Raw genomic sequence first — 21,463 nt, forward strand, 5'->3', positions numbered from 1 at the left:
ATGAGGTACATTACAACTATTCAACAATTACCGTTTGGGTTTTAGTTAATTATATGATTAATTTTATGTGAATATGTTGTATTTTGTATTGTAAAGCAGTTGTTTTTATGTGGTGCTATTTTGACAAATTAGTGGTGTATAAATTTTTTAAAATTGAAATGTAATACAAGCATTTTTGTACAGAAGTATTAAACTTATTTAACTGCAGTTTTTATTGCCATTTTTCACTGATTATGTAACCACATAACTATAAAGCATTGCTGAAGGTCTCTTATTCCTTCACTTTCTGATGGAAACATTAACTGTATTTAATTAATTAAATTGTATTAATTAGAATTTTTTTTAAATAAGGCATCGAGCAGCAGGATAAAAACAAGTAGTGCAAGGCATGATATTTTGACCAGTGCAGCAAAAAGCCTCTGGCTTCTTCACACTATATGGCTAATACTAATATGAACTGTAAGCTGCACGTGTTCTTGCACAACTAACTTTACTGTTATATTATCAATGTGGACTATGAAACAAGAATTAATTCTTGATAGATTCTGAATTTAAAAAAAAGTACTGGGTGAGCAAAATTTAAGTTCACCCAAACTGATTGACCTGTAGTTACAATGGTTAGTTTAAAGACAGTAAAAATTGATATATACAATTATTGAGAAGCAGATAAACCAGGAAAAAAAAAAATTCCAGTTTTCATTATTAGAGGAAAATATGGCACCATAATTGTGGAATTACATAGCTGATAAGAAGTGAATGATGATAGTAGCCATTCACAGAAGAAGTCAGAGCCAATTTGGGTGTTTTCTTCTTAAAAAAAAAAACAAAAAAAAAAAGACCAATCGTAAATTCAGCAGTTGTTCCCCCCCCCCCATGTGCAGTCATCATACTGAAACTTCTTGTGACTGCAGTAACACTGTATATTGTGCAGGGATTTTCCTATGCCCATATTATGCAGCTGTGTATTCACAACACCATGCAAATAAAAATAAGTTTCATATGTTCAATTAAGATGTTCCATACAAACATCAATTGTTTGCATTACAAGCAAAGAAGCTGCTACATCTGTTGAATTTGATGTGGGTAATACCACAGAACATTCTTCATGGGCCACGGAATGAGGCAGTCTTAAACATCAGTACTGCAGCATGAGCACTGCTGGTTTCTGCTGCATTCCCCATCCTTTTCTGTTCAGTTTTAGGCGCAATGTTTTAAGCAGCATGTGCAGGACCACATTTCCTTCTTTGTCTCCATTGCACATCTGGATGCCCAGTGCCTTCATATTTTTAGATCGCTTTCCTTAACAATTAGTTGTTAGAGGACTTGTAAAATCGTTCAGCAGCCAAAATGTTCTCAGTGATGATGGTGCACTGCTATTGGTAAAACAGTTTTGCAAGTAATCACATTCCTAGCTTTTGTAGAATGGCCATTGCTCTGGTTGCTCCCCAGTATACTAGCCGCACTCATGAAATTCCTTTAAACAGGTTTTTTGTTTGCATAGAATGTGTATCATGATGCTTCTCACTTGTTTATTCAATTTCTTTGCATGCAAGGCAGTGCATCTTTCCATTTGTTAGACATGGGCTTTAATTTCAGGAAAGGGGACTATGTCAATTAAAGATGCTACACACAACCTACAAATCTTCCTTTCTGTTAATCAGTATCAGTTAACAGCAAAATGCAAAGAACTGAGTAATTCTCCGAAGCCACTTTATAACATATCCGAGACTCATATCAGAGGGAGGATTAATACGTTCGAATTATGGAATATCTATAAAGCAATGGTTACAGAAGCCATGTATGCATATATAACATTAAGAAATATAGCATATGATGGATGACCAAATACAGAGGATGCGGAAAGGTCAGGGAATGACTACCGCATATCCCCGGAGCAATATGGCCTTAGTTGCTAATGCTCCTAAAAAATTTTTAACAAACAAACATATGATGGATGAATACTGAGCCGGCCAGTTTAACAGAACAGGAAAAGATGGCATTGGGCAGTTATGGAGCAGTGAAAAGTACAGAAGTCTATAGCAGCTACCAGATGATCTGTAATAGACCCACAGCAAAGGTGAGGTTGGCAAAGGTTGAGTATAAGAAATCACTAAGAGAACAGAGATGAGTTTTATGTATGCAAATACAAAAAAAAAACATGAATCAGATTGGACCCTTGCATAATGGTCATGAAAGAGTTAGATAACCCTGATGATGAAATGAATAAGTACTTTGCATCAATCTTTAGAGATGAAAGACCCTGCATAGTGGGGAGAGGCTGTATGGGTGAATCTGAGCAGTATGAAATTATGATGCCAGAAAGCAAGCTTATACAGTATCAGCCAAAAAAAAAAAAAACCTTCCCATTTCACCCATCTGGTCACTCCAAATGTTTGTCTAGTTCAGCCTTAAATTTATTCAAGCTATCAACTTCCACAACAAGATGGAAGTCTGTTCCAGCAATCAACTACCCGCTGGCTAAAGGCAAACTTCCGCACATCTGTTCTACAACTGTCTTTCCTCAATTTGAATCTGTCTCCTCAGGTTCTTAATTCAAGCAAGTGGAAGTATCCCATCAGCACTGCACCTGCTCAAACCATTCAAGGCCTTATACAACATCTCACAGGTGCCTAGTCCCCAGATGCTGCAACTTGCAGAATTTAAGCCTTTCTTCGTAAGCATACTCAATCTTGTTGTCCTTCTCTGTACATCCTTCCTAAAATGAGGCCTCCAGACCTGTATACAGTACTCAAGGTGTGGCCTGACCCTTGCCTTATACAAAGGGATAACCACCTCTGTCTTTGCTAGCAAAATTCCTATATATCATTGACAAAACTCCATGACCTGCTATGGCGACCTGTCTGCACTGCTCAGAGAACTTCATATCTGACTGCACAATTACCCCCAAGTCTTTTATTTTTCCATCTCTCTGAGTGTAGTACCACACAGTTGGTATGTTTCTCTTGGGTTACTGCTACCCATATGGAGTTTTTTTGCATTTGTCAATGTTAAACTTCAGTTGCCATTTCTCAGCCAATCTGCCTAATTTTTCTAGATCCTGTTGCAATAGCATATGTCTTTACTGTCATTAACAATCCGGCCAACCTTTGTATCATCTGCAAACTTGGACATTAAGCCTGATATACCTTCATCGATATCACTGATAAATACAGAAAACAACAATGGGCTCAACACTGAACCCTGGGGACTCCACTAATAACATTAGTCCACATAGAGCAGTGTCCATTTATTACCACTCTCTACCATTTCCCATCCCTTTATCCATTTCATTAACTTGCCCTTAAAGCCATACTGCACCAGTGATTGGATGTAGCTTTGCAGTATCAAGAGTTAAAGTCTGGAGCTGTACTCATTCTGGCTTCTGCATCTTCTGGAGACTCCTTTTCCGATCCTGAATCAGAGTCAGCTCCATAAGTTTTTGGCTTTGGCATTGTATCATCGTGAGGAACTGGCCTTAGAGTAGAAGGTATGTGGGGATACTCTATATACTGTATGCTTGGATTTTCCAGAAAAATCAGAAATACTGGTCATGCAAAATTAACAATTGTTTATGTGGTGTCCATATCACCAGAGCAGCAAAAGGCATTGATTTATGACTACCTCTAAGCCAGCCTGTTAATGTCCTTGAACGTGAGCTGCAGTAAATCTTCGGGGCTCATACTTATCTTGATCTCCAATCTTACATCCAAAATAGAGTTCACAGGCTTTTCTTGCAAGTGATAGTGGCTTCTGCTGCGATTTTAATACCACTTATCTGCAAATGTAGCAAAAGCTATCAGGCATATTTCGACAAGAACGCAACCTATTTCATGTATGGTTGCGGTACATGCACATAAGAACACAATTAAGAAATTGTAGATTTTTATTTCTAATTTAAACACAGTTCACGATTTACGTTTATGAACACAACACTTGTTTACAAACACTAATTCAATGAAACACTTGTTCACCACTCCCTCTCGCAACACTTTTTGAAATACGAAAATTTTTGCTTGGTGCAGAACCATATATCCCGGTAGAGAAGTTTCTAGATAACTCCACTGAATGTTCTAGAACCTTTCACAAACTTCTGGCCCTTTCTTCCACAAGCAACCATATTCTAGCCCACTCTGGAACATTCCTGAATGTTGTAGAAAGCTCCAAAATGCTCAGAAAAAAATAATAAAATAAATAAATAAATGGAAAAGATGAGTGAACCAACTACAGGTCTTGTTTTCAGTCATTAACCTATGATATTTGGAAACTGACGGTGACGAGAACTTTTTAAGCATGTATCTTCAGTTTTTGAACATATTTCCTACAAGAATCTGTTGAAATTATTTCAGGGAGGGAATTGATGCCGACCAGTGTAATCAGTCCATGTTATTGCTATGAAGTTTGGCAGAGGTGCTGTCAAACTGTCTGGAACAATGAATTCCATGCAATAGTTGATATTCTCGACAATTATTTTTTTCCTACATATGGCAGCAGTATGGAGAAAGCTCTTTTCTGTTTCAGAATGACAGTACAGGTAACGTTGTATAACACTGTAGTTTGGTTCCTACAAAATCTTGTGTTAATGCTAAACCATGTTATACGGGACTAAGAACCAGTATAAAAAGGGAGGTTATGTTCCAAAAGCTAACAAAAAATACACCATTTTTTTATAACTATTGGAAACTTAATTTTTATAGTAGTAATAACTTAATATTTATAATAGTCGTAACTTAAATAGTAATAACTGAACGAATGTCTTACCTTACAAATTGTGATATTTATGTCAGATAATGTACGCTCATTTAAGTTTCTTCCTCTTCACATAACTGCTAAGCACAATCTCTTCTGCAGAATCTAGATTTCGTGTTGCTCTCTTTAAAAGTCACGAACTGCAAGCTTCGAAGTCAATTTTTTATGGTCTCAAACAAGCACAAGTTCAATAGCACAGAGCCTAACCCAGGGATCTCCCAACAAAATACAGTGGACCCCGTTCAGATCGTGTCAGTATAGTTAAAGATATAAAGCACAAATTTAACTTTTATTACCTTACCAATTAAAGTTAAATGATACGTGAAAATTGGAAGAATATTTTCCATTTAGCAAAATAAAAATAAATTTATGCTTACGTACTGTAATATGTACATACTAATTCATATTTCTGTTCATTTTTTTTTTGTTGTAAAATTTAAACCAGTAAAAATGATAAGCAATTAATAACAAAGACCCAGCATGCACAAGTTGCAACAAACACAATACGCACAAGTGAGATACGGCGTAATGAGTTTCTGAAAATTTGTTTTTTATACGATTGAATATTTCATGGAAGGGGAAACACATATCACCATAAATAACATGAAAAACTCAGAGTTCCAGCTATCGGTACTATAGCAAATGCAAGAAGGTTGAGTTTACTACCCATTTATAATTGATTCCATGCAGTAGGTTGACATTCTGGACAATTATTTTTTTCCTACATATGGCAGCAGTAAGGAGAAAGGCCTTTTCTGTTTCAGAATGACAATACAGGTAACCCTCGTATAACACAAGGATTACACTAACACCAAATTGTTTTATGGTAGTGACCTCCAGAAATGTGCTTTAGAAAAATACCATGAAGGCGATAAAAATAGCGAGTCAACAGCAGGGATTCACAAAAAGGAATGGAAATGTCGAAAATTACATCTAACATAAAAAATAGCAGGGTTTCCCCCAGCACAAAAGCACCATGTTATGCAGATTTCCCACAATTCTCAAACCATGTTAGAGCGAAACCCTGTTGTAGCATGAGTACTGTGTTGTGTGAGGATTGTCGCAATTTATCAATCTTGTTAGAGCGAAACTGTGTTGTAGAAGTACCATGTTATACTGGGGTTGCCTGTACATCGTCTCAGTTCCAATCTTAATATCCATTTCCACTTAGTCTGCCAAACCCCTCTTACTTTTTCTGAGAGAATCCCAATTATCGGTTGATTCAACTACTACTTATTTCAGTTGTTGTAATTATTTGCTGTATGATTTGCATATGTCTGCACTGATAATTTTGCTCTTTTCTTCTTTTCCTTGGTCAGATTAGTTTCAAATCTTCTGATGTCAGTGTTTGTTCAGATTGTGTCAATGAAATTATTCTTGTAGGGATGAAAGCTTTTATTCCACACTCCACCTTATCTCATCCTTTATCTAAACCTCAGTTTTCCAAATTCCTTTCTGCTTGGAAAGGAATTTGCTCCTATCCATCCCGTTCCTAGATAGCATGACAAATCCCTCCAATCCAGGTATTGTCCCATTGCATTTACTTTTAATCTTTCTAAAGTTATGGAGAAATCTATTAACTGCCAACTCAAACTATTTAGAAACTCTTCATCTGATCAATGATTGCCAGTATGAATTCTGTCAGTGTCAGTCCACTGGTGATATACTGGCTTATGTTACCCATCTATAAACAAATTCAATGGAAAAGTTTGGTGAAACTCAAACAGTTGCTCTTGACATTTCAAAGGCTTTTGATCATGTTTGATATAAAGGTCTTCTAAATAAGGTTCCACCTTGTGGTTTGTCGACTGTTTTTTGTAATAGTTATCCAGTTTTCTCTCTGTCTTCTCACTGCAGGTGTCGAGGTTAATTTGGGCAATATAACGTGTATATCTGCAGATAGAATTCGAACTACTGAATAACAATTTTTTCCCCTTCCCAATAATGCAGAGTTAGGTCCTGTCAAGGCTGTGTACTTGCTATATATCTCCTCTACTATAATGTAGGAAAAGTGTAACTGTTAATTTGACATTCCATTCTTTTTATAAGGGTGTGATTCCAATCCTATTACTTTATGCAGTATTAGTAGTGGCAAATGTAAGTTTATACAGCACTGGGGGAAAAATAAAAAACCTTTTATAGTTACACATACATCAAAACTGTGTCCAGTAATGTTTAAATTACCAATGCAAAAGATAAAGATGTTACCAATTCCACAGGAAAGGTCCAAAAATGCTGCTTTCAATATGATTTTTTGAAAGCTATGATATATCCTACTAAGACTGGCTGATAAATTAATGTCAACCTTGCTTTACAACTTGGTCCAAGAACACAAAAACTTAATAATGAGGTGTATCTTTTGCTCTCACATCCTTCTGTTTCCTTTTTCCTATGCTATAGGAAACCCACAATGTTTATGAAACTGGTCTGCTGCATTCTAGTTTGAAATAAATTGGCAAAATAATCACAAAAATGTTACACTGTATTTTCTGTCTGTATAAGTGTTCTTGGTAGGCTGATGTAAAAAGTGATCCCATAATGTAAATTTAATATAATTCTGTGTCTTCCCCACAGAGCATGCCAATTCATTTTGTGGCATGCAACAGACTGAAAACTGAAACATTGATAATTTCTATATGAAATGCTTTTTACCTTACCACTGGCACCTCCATAGCCAGGTGGTCAGGAGCAGCAGTGCGTAGCACACACACTTCTTGATTAGACCTGGGTTCGAGCCTGTGGCCACCAAATACGGAGGATGTGTAAAGGTCAGGGAATAACCACCGCATATCCCCGGAACAATATGGCCTATGGCCTTAGTCGCTAATGCTCCTAAAAACCAAATAACAACAATGACTTACCATTGCTATAATCTAAAAGAGATATTATAGTGTACAACATATGATCTAGGTCAGTGGTCTCCAAATTTTTTTGGTTGTGCACCCTTATTTTACTTAAAAGGATTAGTGTGCACCCCACGAAAAAAAAAAAAATTAGATGTCATATATTTGGATCTTAGAAAGGCTTTTGATACTGTTGCACATGGAAGACTGCTGAACAAATTGGAGCAGTGTGGCATTGGAGGCAAATTGCTGCTATGGATAAAGGGATGGTTGAGTGGGAGAAGGCAGAGTGGTAATCAATGGACCCTGCTCATCGTGGACTAATGTTATTAGTGGAGTCCCTCAGGGTTTAGTGTTGGGTCCATTGTTGTTTTCTGTATTTATAAATGATATTGATGATGGTATATCAAGCTTAATGTCCAAGTTTGCAGATGATACGAAGGTTGGCAGGGTTGTTAAGGACACTAATGACAGTATGCTGCTGCAACAGGATCTAGAAAAGTTGAGCAGATGGACTGAGAAGTGGCAAATGAAGTTTAACATTGACAAATGTAAAGTACTACAGATGGGAAGCAGTAACCCCAGAGTGATGTATCAACTCTGTGGTACTACACTGACAATGGTAAAGAACGAAAAGGACCTGGCGGTAATTGTGCAAGCAGATATGAAGTTTTCTTAGCAGTGCAGACAGTCTGCAAGAGTAGCTCATAGTGTCGTGTCAATGATATACAGGAATTTTTCTAGCAGGGATAAGGAGGTGATTATCCCCTTGTATACAGGTCTAGAGGCCTCATTTTAAGAAGGATGTAGAGCTGTTGGAACAAGTACAGAGAAGGGCAACAAAATTAGTGAATGGAACAAAGGGTTGCTCTTACGAAGAAAGGCTTACATTTTGCAAATTGCAGTGTCTGGAGACTAGGCACCTGCGAGGTGATCTGATTGAGGTGTATAAAGCCTTGAATGGTTTGAGCATGCTCAATGCTGATGGGATTCTTCCTCTTGCTCAGAGGGCATAAATTCAAATTGAGGAAAGATATAGGATAGATGTGCAGAAGTTTGCCTTCAGCCAATGGGTAGTTGGTTGGTGGAACAGACTTCCATCCTTTGTTGTGGAGGTTGATAGCCTAAATAAATTTAAGGCTGAGCTGGACAGGTATTTGGAACAAATGGAGGGGTGAAATGGGAGTGGTTTTGTTTTGTTTTTGGCTGATGCTGCATAAGCTTGGTTTTTTTTTTTTTTTTTTTAGTTTGCGCATCGGCTTCTGTGGCCATAATGCACCCCCCAAGGTTTTTGCAGTACTTTGATCCAAGCCCGAGACAGGATTCGAACCCGTGACCTTTGGGTTGCCAGGCAGGCAGGCACTTTACCCACCTGGCCAGCAAGCTTGCTTTCTTGCATCATATGCCTCTGCTAATGTATAAGTATAATATATCTTTTTATTTATAAATTATTTTCATGGAAGACATATCTAAAATCACAAATGAAAATACAAAACAATTAAATTGAAGTTCAAGTACAAAATGATAAGAAATCCATTAATGCAATACTATTTGTTTTATTTATAAATAATTTACACGGTATGCATCATATATAGATTATATATCAGCGGAGTGGAAAACAGCCCTCATGATTTTATTGCTTGTGCACCCCATGGATCATCTCACGCACCATACTTTGGAGACCACTGATCTGGGTGGTGCCCATTGCAGAAGTACTGAATTAGCTGTAAGATATTTTTTGTGGTGGATCCAATGTATTTAACATTTTTTGATATCTAATAAAAAAATAAGAATTATTGAGACTTGTATAAATAATTTCACATCCATCTGTGGTAAACGTTTTTATTACAAGTTGTCACTATATACACTTTAGTTATTTAACTGATTTCAATCACAATATGCATTATATTCTACAGAACGTGAAGGGGCAGTTGGAAAAAACTTCTGGCACTGTGTCATTAGTCTTTTTAGTGCCTGTAAGAAAGGAGAAAAAAAAACAATTTTAAAAAGGGGAAAATTTTTTTAAAAACTATTGTACTAATATGCAGGTTATTAATAATGAATGATTTACCTTCAGTGGTAAGCAGTTTTTAAATTTTTCTAATATAGGTATACGTACCTGCCAAATTTTTTGGAAATTGTTTTGCAGAAAGTTTTTCTTGTTAATTTAAAGTTTGTTTTTCAAATACATATTGATAAGAGCCCAAAAGTGTTGTTCAGCAGATATGACTGTCCTCATATTTAGTAGGTTGTTTAGGGTTTGTTCATTAGATAGTACTGTATTTGTGTTGTGCAGTACTGTACCATTATATACCTGCATAGGTTTTTAAATTGTTTCAAAGTGATTCTATTGTTTAAAGGGGAAAAAAAAAAAAAAAAAAAAAAACAACAAAATGCTTAGCTTATCTGAGAATTGATGCATTTCCTAGGCATAACTTTTTCCGAACATGACTCTCAGACACCTACTCCGGTATAAATCCTTGCATTTCCTATGTGAACAGATTTCTTTGAACTTTTTTTTTTATTTCACAAGTTCTTTATCACAAATGCCCCACAAATCATTATCATTTTGTATGTATGTGTGGAGGGGGGGGGTGGAAAAGCAGTTACTGTTGCATTACTTCAGTGTTCTCCCCAGGACCTATCGAATGGGTGCACCACCCAGTGAATTTAATTGACTGCCCGTCTAAAATCACTGATCTCAATCAATATTAATTCAAACATACTATGTGATCAAGGTCAATGCGACAGGAGCATATAATGTTAAATTATGCAATTAATTTTTACTCTGGATCGCTTAAGTCACATTTATAAATAACAGAAAATTTTATAATACTGCGAAGTATTACACATCCCCACCTGGCTGGCAAAATTTTCTGGGGAGAACACTTATTTTAAATACAAATAAGTGTCAGGTGACAAAATCAAGAAGTATTATTTTCTTATTGTATTATTATTGCCTTATATAGTGGGATTGTGACCTCCCTATCTCTAGAATCTCCAGATGAAATTGAGGTCATCCAAATCATAAAATGCTAGAGCTGTAGATAGAGTCATACTGGAAATGCTGATGCTGAAGACTGGAGGAAAAAACAGTATCACATTGGTTACGCTACATTATTTAGTTTTCTGAAGAGCAAGTTATAGGAACTTGATCAAAAAAGTAAGTGCATCAATACATATTGGTCTTAACAAAAAAAGTTCTAAGACTATTTATTACAAAAAAGTATAGTATTTTCCAGTTGTGCAAAGAAACCCTAGTCTTTTGCTATGCCCCCCCCCCAAATCTATTTAAAATAATAAAATAAATTACCTGTAAGACTCCATCCTCACATCCGGTATCCTTTCCCCAAGCTGTAGCTACAGTTACCCATGGAAGAAACTTATTACAGTAATTAATAGCTCACTGGATAAAAGTAAACCTGCAATCCAGTCTAAATTTATTCCCCCATAACTTGAATTTATGGCTCCTAGTCATAAATTCAAATGCCCTAGTTATGGAATTATTTATAATAGTGAAGATTTCACAAACATTCATTTTACTTTCACCTCTCAGAGCCTTATGTGCCTCAATCAGGTGTCCTCCAGGTTCCCAGTTACCAAACTCTGTAGCCCACACATATATTTAAAGTATTTTGTCATATGGACACTCCTCTGCCAATCCAGTCTCACAAGGTGTGTTATGTCTTTGAACCATTTCAAGGAGTGCAATGTCTTTTCTATATGTGAACACTATTCCAAGTGCAGTCTCACAATTGCCTTATATAGTGGGATTATGACCTCCCTATCTCTAGAAGAGAATGTTCAATAGGTCATTGCCAACCAGAGAACTTCATGGCCAACCACAAATCCCTTTCATTCCAAGTGCAGTCTTAAAATTACCTTATACAGTGGGATTATGACCTCCCTATCTCTACAAGCAAATATTCAAAAATCACCAGCAGGACACTATGGGCTTTCTCTGCTGCCTGTCTATTTTTTTTTTTTTTTTTTTTTTATGAAAACCCCAAACACCAGAGGAATTAGAACCTATAGTACTTAGTACCTTGCTTGGGTTGGAGGCTGAGAAGAAGAAAGAAGATTTGTTGACATTAAACTTGAATTTCTGTAGACTGTAATTTTCAGGAAATACATATGAAGGAAGGCTGTTCCAGAAAACGGCAGTTGAATGAATAAACGAAGAAGATGAAAAGTTGGACAGCAAATGGAAGTTGGCGGCACTTGTTCGGACAGTTTTGAAAGAGAGAGTGGGAATTATAGAAGCCAATTCAGAAGAACAGTGCCCATGGAAGTATCTGTAGAAGAGACATGCAGCAGAAACAGTAGGTCTATGAGACAGCGAGTGCAGAACATCATGCCTCTTTGTATCATAACTCCCCAATCCTTTTCTTTCTCTACTGTTTTCAGTTAAACCCCACCAAGTGTATAAGTTATTTTAGTTTTACTATTCCCAAAGTGTAAGACCTTGAATTTTTCTGACCATCACAACCTGTATCCCCACATCAATATCATTTAGGAAAAGCAAAAACAGACCGGGACCACTACTGTTCACAACCCTCTGTCTCCTGCAGCCATCCTGCAATCCATCTAATGATTTTCTCCCATAATTCCAACATATTTCATCTTACACAGTAACCTCTCCTGCAGGACTGAGTCAGATGCTTTGCTGAAATCTAAACATGACCTTCCCCTTTATAAAACCATTGTTTCCTTCAAAATTCCATTTTTAACTAAATGATTCTGTATTGCCACGGAAATCAAACTGACCAAACAGTTGCTAGCCACTTTGCTCTCTTAGAACCACCTTTATGTATTAGTGATATATTGGCACTTCTCCAATCCAAATGAATCTCACCCAGGTCCAGTGATGCCCTCATAATTAACCATAACTCTCTTGTCACCTCCCTCAAAAGTAATGGTTATGTGCCATGAATTCCAGGAGCCTTACTCATCTTTAGGCTCTAAAGTTTTTCTAATAAGCAATCTGAAATTTCAATATCGCTAATTTTATGCTTTTCAGCTTCACTCACATGGTTCTTCCTCATCATTTTTTTTTATTTTTTATTTATTTATTTTTTTTATTTTTTGGTAGTTGTTGGCGCATCGGCTTCTGTGGCCATAATGCACCTCCCAAGGTATTTGCAGTACTTTGATCCAAGCCCGAGGCGGGATTCGAACCCGCGACCTTTGGGTTGCCAGGCAGGCGCTTTACCCACCTGGCTAGCCGCTTCCTCATCAAGAAGTCTTTGTAACTACTTATGCAAAGCACCTGCTGTTCACTTCAGCTACATCAGCTGGGTTATCCATGCTCATTACACAAGGGTCTGATCTGATTCGTCTCTTCTTTGTATTCACATATGTGAAAAAGCCCTTATCCCTGCTTTTTGCTCTCTCACACAGCAATTTCACATAATCTGCCTCTGCCAACCTAACCTTTTTTTGTGGCACTATTACAGATCAAGTTTTAGCTGTTAGAGGCTTCAGTACTTTTTACTGCTCTGTTAATTTTTCATGCCATCTTGGAATTTCTCCCTCGTGTTGTATTTTCTTAATGGTATAGACACATTCAAAGCTCCTGTGACTGTAGCTTTAAAGATATACCATAACCCTAACGTATTTATGCTCTGTGAGCTATCTCCTTAATTATTGGAGCATATGTAGCTTAAGCTGTCATAACCTCCGCTGCTGAAGTTGTAACCATTCCATTCCTTTGCCTTTAATACCCCTCTTCTCTTTATCCGAGTTAGAACTTCGCAATTGCTCCCATGTAGTAGAGGTAGAAGGCCAAGATGATGAATAAGCACAAGGGGACAGGCCCCCCCATTACTGGTTAGACCACCCCATAATGTTCTTTCCAACTATATTAAACTTATGATAAGAGTAGATAGGATGGGAGAAGGGAGATTAGCTAAACAGATATTTATTCAAAAATGAATGGTAATACACGCACAAGCAGACCAAGACGAAGATAGGCAAATGGTACCAAACAAGCAAGCTTACTCTCATCAGAGCTAAGTATTAATAGAAAATAGTATAGCATGGAAATCCAGGATGACTAATTTGTACAATCATGGTAACCTTTACCCCCACTGGGCATAAGAGATTTAGACGCTTCCGTAGCCAGGTGGGAAGGAGAAGCAGTGCGTAGCACACGCTTCTTGATTAGACCGGGGTTCGAGCCCGTCACCACCAAATACAGAGGATGCGGAAAGGTCAAGGAATAACCACCGCATATCCCGGAGCAATATGGCCTTAGTTGCTAATGCTCCTAAAAACCAAATAACAAACAACAAACATAACATAAGAGATTTGAGTGATGAAAATAATTTTCAAATACAGTTTATTCATTATGATAAGTAAATTTTTCCATTTGTTTTAAGCTATATAATACTTATTAATTTGGAAGTGATGTTCCCATGTGGTGTGGCCAGAAGTCAAATCTACTTTAAAAGTTGGCAGATGTGTATATTAATTAGATTGCCAAAAGTATCTGGAAAAAATGAACCATAATTATCAGAAATAGGTACAAAAACCAACTGTTTTCTCCCAGAAGCAAACAGATCAACAAAACAGGATAGATGGATTGAAGCACTGAGCTTAGCAACTTCCAATGGGTAAGATGCCATATTAACAATCAAACTGTTCGTGACTTTACAAGAAAACTACAACACCCTAGATAAACAATGTAAATTAAATTACCAAATGGAAACACCATGGTGTTACTATAGCAGAGGAAACTGTTGGGACTGCAAGAACTGATGAAAAGAGACTGGATGGAACTCAGAGGGGTAGTAGATAGATCTTGTATCTCACCAAATATTATCAACAAGGATTTCAAGGAGACCACAGGAATTGATAAGTAGAAGCTGTACAGCATCAGATTTTACAGAAGAGCCACAGCACATGAAACAGTGTCAACTTGCCTGGTGCACAACCTATTGTTATTAGTCCGTGAACATTGGAAAGCTGTATTACAGAGTGAAAAAATACAGCACATAGCAGTTCTCCAATCTGATGGTTGTTTGGATCTGGCAGATGATTGAAGAATGTTATTTCAACTGTGAAGTTTGACAGAGATGCTATCACTGTCTGGGATTGTTTCAGGAACAATGAATGTCATTTTGTACACTGACATTCTAAACAGTTCTTCTCTTCCTACACTGGAGGCAGTGTGGCAGGATCCTTTTCTGTTTCAGCATGACAGTGCACCATAACATACTGCACAGCCTTTAGTGAATTGATTCGAAGACTGGGTTGTTCAAGTCACTGGCTTGCCTGGATCCAGTCTGTATCCAACTAAACAATTTGGAATGCATTTAAAAAGTAGAAGATAAAAGCTAGCAGATAAGTGAAATTTTGAATTATGCTTTCAGTGAAGTTTTTCACACACATGGAGTGAACCAAAATATCAGCTTAGGGACAGGCCAACATGACCACAACCAGTAGCTGAATTGACCACTGCGTTGAAAGAGGAATGGACCAAAATATTGTCTTCCTATTATCAAAAATTGGTTTAGAGTGTAAAACGAGGATACAGTGCATAATTAAAGCCAAAGGTGAGTCAGCACATTATTAAATATTGTTTCAATAAAAGATTCTTTGAAATGCTCAGGTATCTGGTTATATTATTGGTAATAATATAGTGTATATTTGTAGAAATATCCAGGAATTATAAAATTATAGAAAATCAAAAAAATAGTTTTATTTACTTCATTAGAAATAAACATCCAATTTTTACATACCTGAATAAATTTCCTCTGTGTTTCATCATTTAATACATCTGTGAACAATTAAAGAAGAATCCTGCATTATTAATGAGTTGGAAAAAATCACTCATCGTGAATGTTCATTAAATTTAATTTACTAAATATAAGATAAAATCTAGTAAGCATCTGCACAAATGGCCCATGTTGTAGAAGACAATAAAATAAAAAAGTTTCAGTTGATGAAAAATTAATTAGTCAGGTATGACAGATGCACCTAAAAGTGCAAAGCAGCATTAAAGGATGCAAAAGTATATATAAGTATGTATGAGTAGATATATTAGATAAAGTATGCATAGATGGATGTGAAAATTACACAAAGTGCCAGTGACTAGAAGGGCAAGGAGAGTGGAAAAAGTATAGTAGATATGTAACAAGTGAAAGAATGTTAATATCCTAAAAGTTATGATGAATTAAGAAAATTATGAGCTGAATTACAAAGCCAACAGCAGTTAAGTGAACTGTAAAGTAAAATTATTAATAATAAGGTAATATATAATACATATAAAAAAAAAAAATGGTAGAGCTGTCATCAGATATGGGGGGACATATTTAGATAAAAGTTGAATACAGGCAAGGCAGATATGCAGAATCTGATGTCAGCTAAAGTAAATATAGATATTGTTATTTCATCGGGTGTAGTCCCCTGATGAAATACCTGACTATGTATCAATATTTACTTTAGCTGACAGATTCTACATATTTGCCTTGCCTGTATTCGACTTTTATCTAAATATGTTCCCCCATATCTGATGACAGTTCTACCATTTTTTATTTTTATTTATTTTATTTGTATTATATTTTACCTTATTATTAATAATTTTACTTTACAGTTCACTCAACTCCTATTGGCTTTGTAATTCAAGCCCATAATTTTCTTAATTCATCATAACTTTTAGGATATTAATATTCTTTCACCTATTACATATCTACTATACTTCATTTTCCACTATCCTTACCTTTCTAGTCACTGGCACTTCGTATAATTTTCACATCCATCTATGCATACTTTATCTAATATATTTACTCATACGTATTTATATATATATTTAAATTTGTAAAATGCCAAGTTTTATACAAATAGTTATCCATTATAATGAATAGTTCTGCTGCACAATCTCACATTGCACCTTGTGGTCAACTACCCCACAGTGGCTGTTCTCTTAGCCACACAAGCTGCTTCATTCATCTTTCATTCCGTTCATCCATCATTAGTTTCAACACCAAGGTTTTGTGCAAACTGGTTGTTTTGCCTTGTCTGGCACACTCATATGATGAGTGCACTCATTTAGTCAGCCAAATAGATGTAGTCCCTGAGAAAGACACCTCCCTAACTCTGCCAACAAGCAACCTTATCGAGAGTCACAATGCTTATCGCAAATAAGAAATTCTGATATTCATATTATGAAATTCAAACACTATTATATTTTCTCCCATAAATAAATGTGTTTATATTCTTACCTTTGTACAATCATTGAATATGAAGTAAAGTTTTATAATTTGTATAATTGTTGTCATTTTCACCCTCATGTTTCACTTTCAACTTTGTATTAATATTCAAAATGTGGCCCTTAATATTTTTAAGGTCCACTGCTATTGTTGCTAGCAACAAAAGAAAAAAACAAAATGAAAGGATTTCAATGGAAATTTTGAAAAGGGTTTTGGAACTAATGAGTTTTTGTTTTCTATAATGTAACTAGAAAGTTCAAAGGCTGTTCTTTAATATCGAATTATATTAGTGAATGATTCTTGGAAGATATTCATATAATTTTAAAAAGCAAAAGTTAAAAGGATGTAATTTTGTGGGAATATTGCTTTTTAATAGGAAAACACTCAGCCCCAATTTGGAATGCATTTAAAAAGTAGAAAATAAAGCTAACAAATAAGTGAAACTTTGAATTATGCTTTCAGTGAAGTTTTTACAAGTCTTTTACAGCAGCAGCTACTTTATCAAGCCTTCTGGATATGAAGCAGGATGGTTTTTCTTTGCAATACCACTCTTTATATTCAACTTTTTACCAGCAACACTAAACAAAAAATTGCCTTTTTTGCAAAGCAGAAAAGTTTTTTTAAAAAAATCTTCAATAAGTGATCCACTTGTGAATCATTTATTGAAGATTTTGATTACAGCTGTGAAATAACAATAAAGAAAGGAACAGTTTGTGTTTTGGAAAGACACTTTACTCAATTTAGTTGTTTCTGAAACAGTATATGCTTTATAGCATTACTTAGCATTAGTAGAGGCATATGATGCAAGAAAGCAAGTTTATGCAGCATCAGCCAAAAAAAAAAAAAAAAACATTTCACTCCTCCATTTATTCCAAAATGCCTGTCCAGCTCAGCCTTAAATTTATTAAGGCTATCAACTTACATAACAAAAGATGGAAGTCTGTTCCACCAATCAACTACCCGCTGGCTAAAGGAAAATTTCCGCACATCTATTCTATAACTGTATTTTCTCAATTTGAATCTGTGTCCCTCAGGTTCTAATCTTAGCAAAAGGAAGAATCCCATAAGCATTCAGCTTGTTAAACCCATTCAAGGCCTTATAAACCTCAATCAGATTACCTCACAGGTGCTGCAATATGCAGAACTTAAGCCTTTCTTGGTAAGAGCATCCTTTTGTTCCCCTCACCAATCTTGTTGCCCTTCTTTGTACTTGTTCTAACAACTCTACATCCTTCCTAAAATGAGGCCTCCAGGACTGTACACAGTGCTCTAGGTGTGGCCTGACCATTGCCTTATACAGAGGGACAATCACCTCCTTTTCCCTGCTAGCAAAATTCCTATATATCATTGACAAAACCCCATGACTTGCCCTGGCAGCCTGCGTGCATTGCTCAGAAAAACTTGATATCTGACTGCACAATTACCCCAGGTCTTTTTTCATTTTCTACCACCTTAAGTGTAGTACGACACATTTGGTACGTTTCTCTGGGGTTACTTCTACCCATATGCAGTACTTTGCATTTGTCAAGGTTAAGCTTCAGTTGCCACTTCTTAGTCCATCTGCCCAAATTATCTAGATCCTGTTGCAGTAGCACACTGCCATTACTGTCATTAACAACCCTGCCAACCTTTGTATCAACTGCAAACTTCGACACTGACTGATATACCTTCATCAATATCATTGATAAATATACAAAAGAACAATGGGCCCAACACTGAACCATGGAGAACTCTACTAATAACATTTGTCCATGAAGAGCAGTGTCCATTGATTACCACTCTTTCTTCTCCCACTTAACCATCCCTTTATCCATTGTAGCAACTTACCCTTAATACCATTCTGCTCCAATTTGTACAAAAGTCTTCCATGTGCAACAGTGTCAAAAGCTTTCCTGAAATCCAAATATATGATATCAAAATTATTTTTTGCATCCAGTTCCTTTGTGACCACATCATAGTATCCAATCAAATTGGTCAGACAAGACGTCCCTTTAACAAACCCATGCCGTGTCTTAACTATTATTGTAGTCTTGTCTAGATGATCCTGCAATGCTTTAACCAGTGATTCCATTATTTTCCCCAGAACACAAGGTAAACTAACAGGTCTATAGTTACTTGTCTCACCTTTTGAGCCCCCTTTGTGAATTGGTGATACATTTGCACACCTCCAGTCCACTACTCTGAGTCCAAGGAAGCTCTCATAATTATGGACCGGCGCCTCCGTAGCCAGGTAGGTAGGAGCAGCAGTGCGTAGCACACGCTTCTTGATTAGACCGGGTTCGAGCCCGTGACCACCAAATACGGAGGATGCGGAAAGGTCAGGGAATGAACACCACATATCCCCGAAGCAATATGGCCTTAGTTGCTAATGCTGCTAAAAACCAAATAACAAACAAACAAACATAATTATGGCTAAGGGTTTGCTTACTTCCTTTGCTGCCTCCTTTAATATAACTGGATAGGTCCCATCCATCCCAGGTGCCTTTTTATGTTTAACTTCAACAATTTCTCCTCCAATTTCCTGACAGTTATTACAAAATCACTTAGCTCCATGTTAGAGTTTGATAAAGTTCTGGCACTCCCCTCATTGAATAACTCATGTGTGAATGTAGATGCAGAATACTCATTCAGTTTATCAGCTACCTGAGCATGATCATCAATAGTCAACCCACCTATGTTAAGTGGTCCAATCTGATTCATCCCTTTCCATCTAGAGTTTACATAAGTAAAGAACCGTTCACTGTTTTTCTTTGTATACTTTGCCAAGGATTTCTCGTAATCTGCCTTTGCCTGCCTAACCTCCTTTGTGACTTGATTACACACTAGTTTGTATCTGCTACAGGCTTCTGTGTCACCTGATACTTTATATGCATCCCATACATTTTTCTTCTCTGCCACGAGCCTCATTAGTTCATCTGACATTCATTTAGGCCTAAACCTTAAACAGTATTTCTTAGATGGAATGAAAAGCCTAGTAGCCTCCAAAATTAAGTCCCTGAAGGCTTCCTATTTAGAATTCAACTTTGGTAACATCACCAGTTATGGAAAGGTTTTAACTTTAGAATTAGAATATGGTGGCCACTTTTAGTTCAAAGAAAAAAGTCAGTTATATTTTTAAGTCTGTCTAATGCGCAAGTTATTTCAATTAGAGTGAACACTTTTGAATTGTTTTTGTTGTATTTTTAAAACTCAGAATATAATCAATTATTTTCTCTTTTAGAAGTGTCAGTGTTATTGATTTCTCTATAAATGAATATTTTGAAAACTCAGTCAACATATGACAAAAACAAAGTTTCTGGGAATTTCAGAAAGTGGACACAGTTTTTGAAACCTGTCAGTTATGTTCCCATATCCTATATCTTAGTGATCAGTCCACACTTACACTCTGAATTTCTTTTAAGTCTTTTTTCAAAATTGTTTATTGAATTTGGTGTTGGATATTCAGAAGACTGTTTCCCTCCTTTAAATGAAGGGAGGCAGAATTTATCCTCTTTTGGGAATAAGTTGTTCTATTTGAATGTATATAGCACATCACTTTTTTTCAGCCCTTGGATCAAAGTGTGATAGCAAAAACAGTGGCAAATTATATTGTCATTGTTTGTGCATGTCTTGGGGACAGGAACCTAACACTAAGTGTTGCAGTACTGGAAAATCTATAACATTTGTATTACATAAACATCATAAAAGACCCCAATAAGATAAGTCTGCCCAATGTTAAATACCTGTTGGAGAAAACCATAAGATAGCAAAGGACTTAGAAGGCATTCCTCCTGTTGCTGCTGAAGTGCAGGAAAACACTCAGTCACAATTTGGAATGCATTTAAAAAGTAGCAGATAAGTGAAACTTTGAAAGGTAGTGGGCTCTCAACATGCAACCTAATGATGGTAAAGAACTCCTTCAGTGGAGGAGTTAACAGAAGAGAACCTTGAAGCTCTTATTCAATCTTTTGATAATGATGAGAACAAGGATGATGTCATAGTAAAACCAGTTATGACTCTCAGTGATACAAAGGAGGTGCTGAAGGCATTTAATCTTGCTGACCATTTTATGGAAATTGATCTGGTTACAGAGCATAGCTTAAACTTCAATAGTTGAAAGAATTGCTGAAACCCTATAAGGAAGTGCAGAGGGATTTGAGGAGTAAAATGAGTCATTCATCCATTTTTCAGTTTTTTGAAAAACCCTACTACTGAGATGCTCATATAAATTTCTCATAAATTCAATAATTTTTGAGAAATTAGGAATAAAAAGTTTTTTTCCTCATAATTTTATGGCAGAACCCACTGGGTATGCTAGTTTTGTAGTTTAAGCAACTTCTTAGAGGGTTTGGTGTAAATTTCTCTGATGGAAAGAGGAAACAACCTGAGTGAGTAATCAAATGTTAGGAGTTGCACATCCTTCAGATCAACCTGGAGGATGTGTAACTCGTAATAATGATTTTACCACTTATAGAATTATTATTTTTAAACCCCTGCCCCTTCAAAATTGCATTGCCAGACATGAAAAGGTATGCAAAAATAAGATATTCATAGATGTACATTTTCGATTTCTGAATTATCCTAATTATGAAATTTGCACTCAGTGCTGCAGAATTAGAAATTGAAACAGCACAAAATTGAAAGAAGGATGTCATCAGAAGTTTCAAAAAAAAAAACCTGTCA

The 21,463-nt window shown here is 36.3% G+C and overlaps 1 protein-coding gene across 1 annotated transcript in view; it reads right to left on the minus strand.

Moving 5' to 3' along the window:
- Nucleotides 1–9,444: 9,444 nt before the first annotated feature.
- The window catches only part of Prp18 (pre-mRNA processing factor 18), a 106,412-nt gene continuing 94,393 nt past the window's right edge, over nucleotides 9,445–21,463 (minus strand). The window contains exons 8-9 of the mRNA XM_090369074.1: nucleotides 15,332–15,369; nucleotides 9,445–9,563 (exon numbers count right to left, since the gene is read on the minus strand). Coding sequence (XP_090225200.1) covers nucleotides 9,477–9,563; nucleotides 15,332–15,369 — 125 coding nt within the window. The 3' untranslated portion in view covers nucleotides 9,445–9,476. The remainder of the gene's footprint in view (nucleotides 9,564–15,331; nucleotides 15,370–21,463) is intronic.

The sequence above is a fragment of the Mastigoproctus giganteus genome, chromosome 2 (genome assembly GCF_048544385.1).
Source record: "Mastigoproctus giganteus isolate SK-2022 chromosome 2, ASM4854438v1, whole genome shotgun sequence".
Lineage (NCBI taxonomy): Eukaryota > Metazoa > Arthropoda > Arachnida > Uropygi > Thelyphonidae > Mastigoproctus > Mastigoproctus giganteus.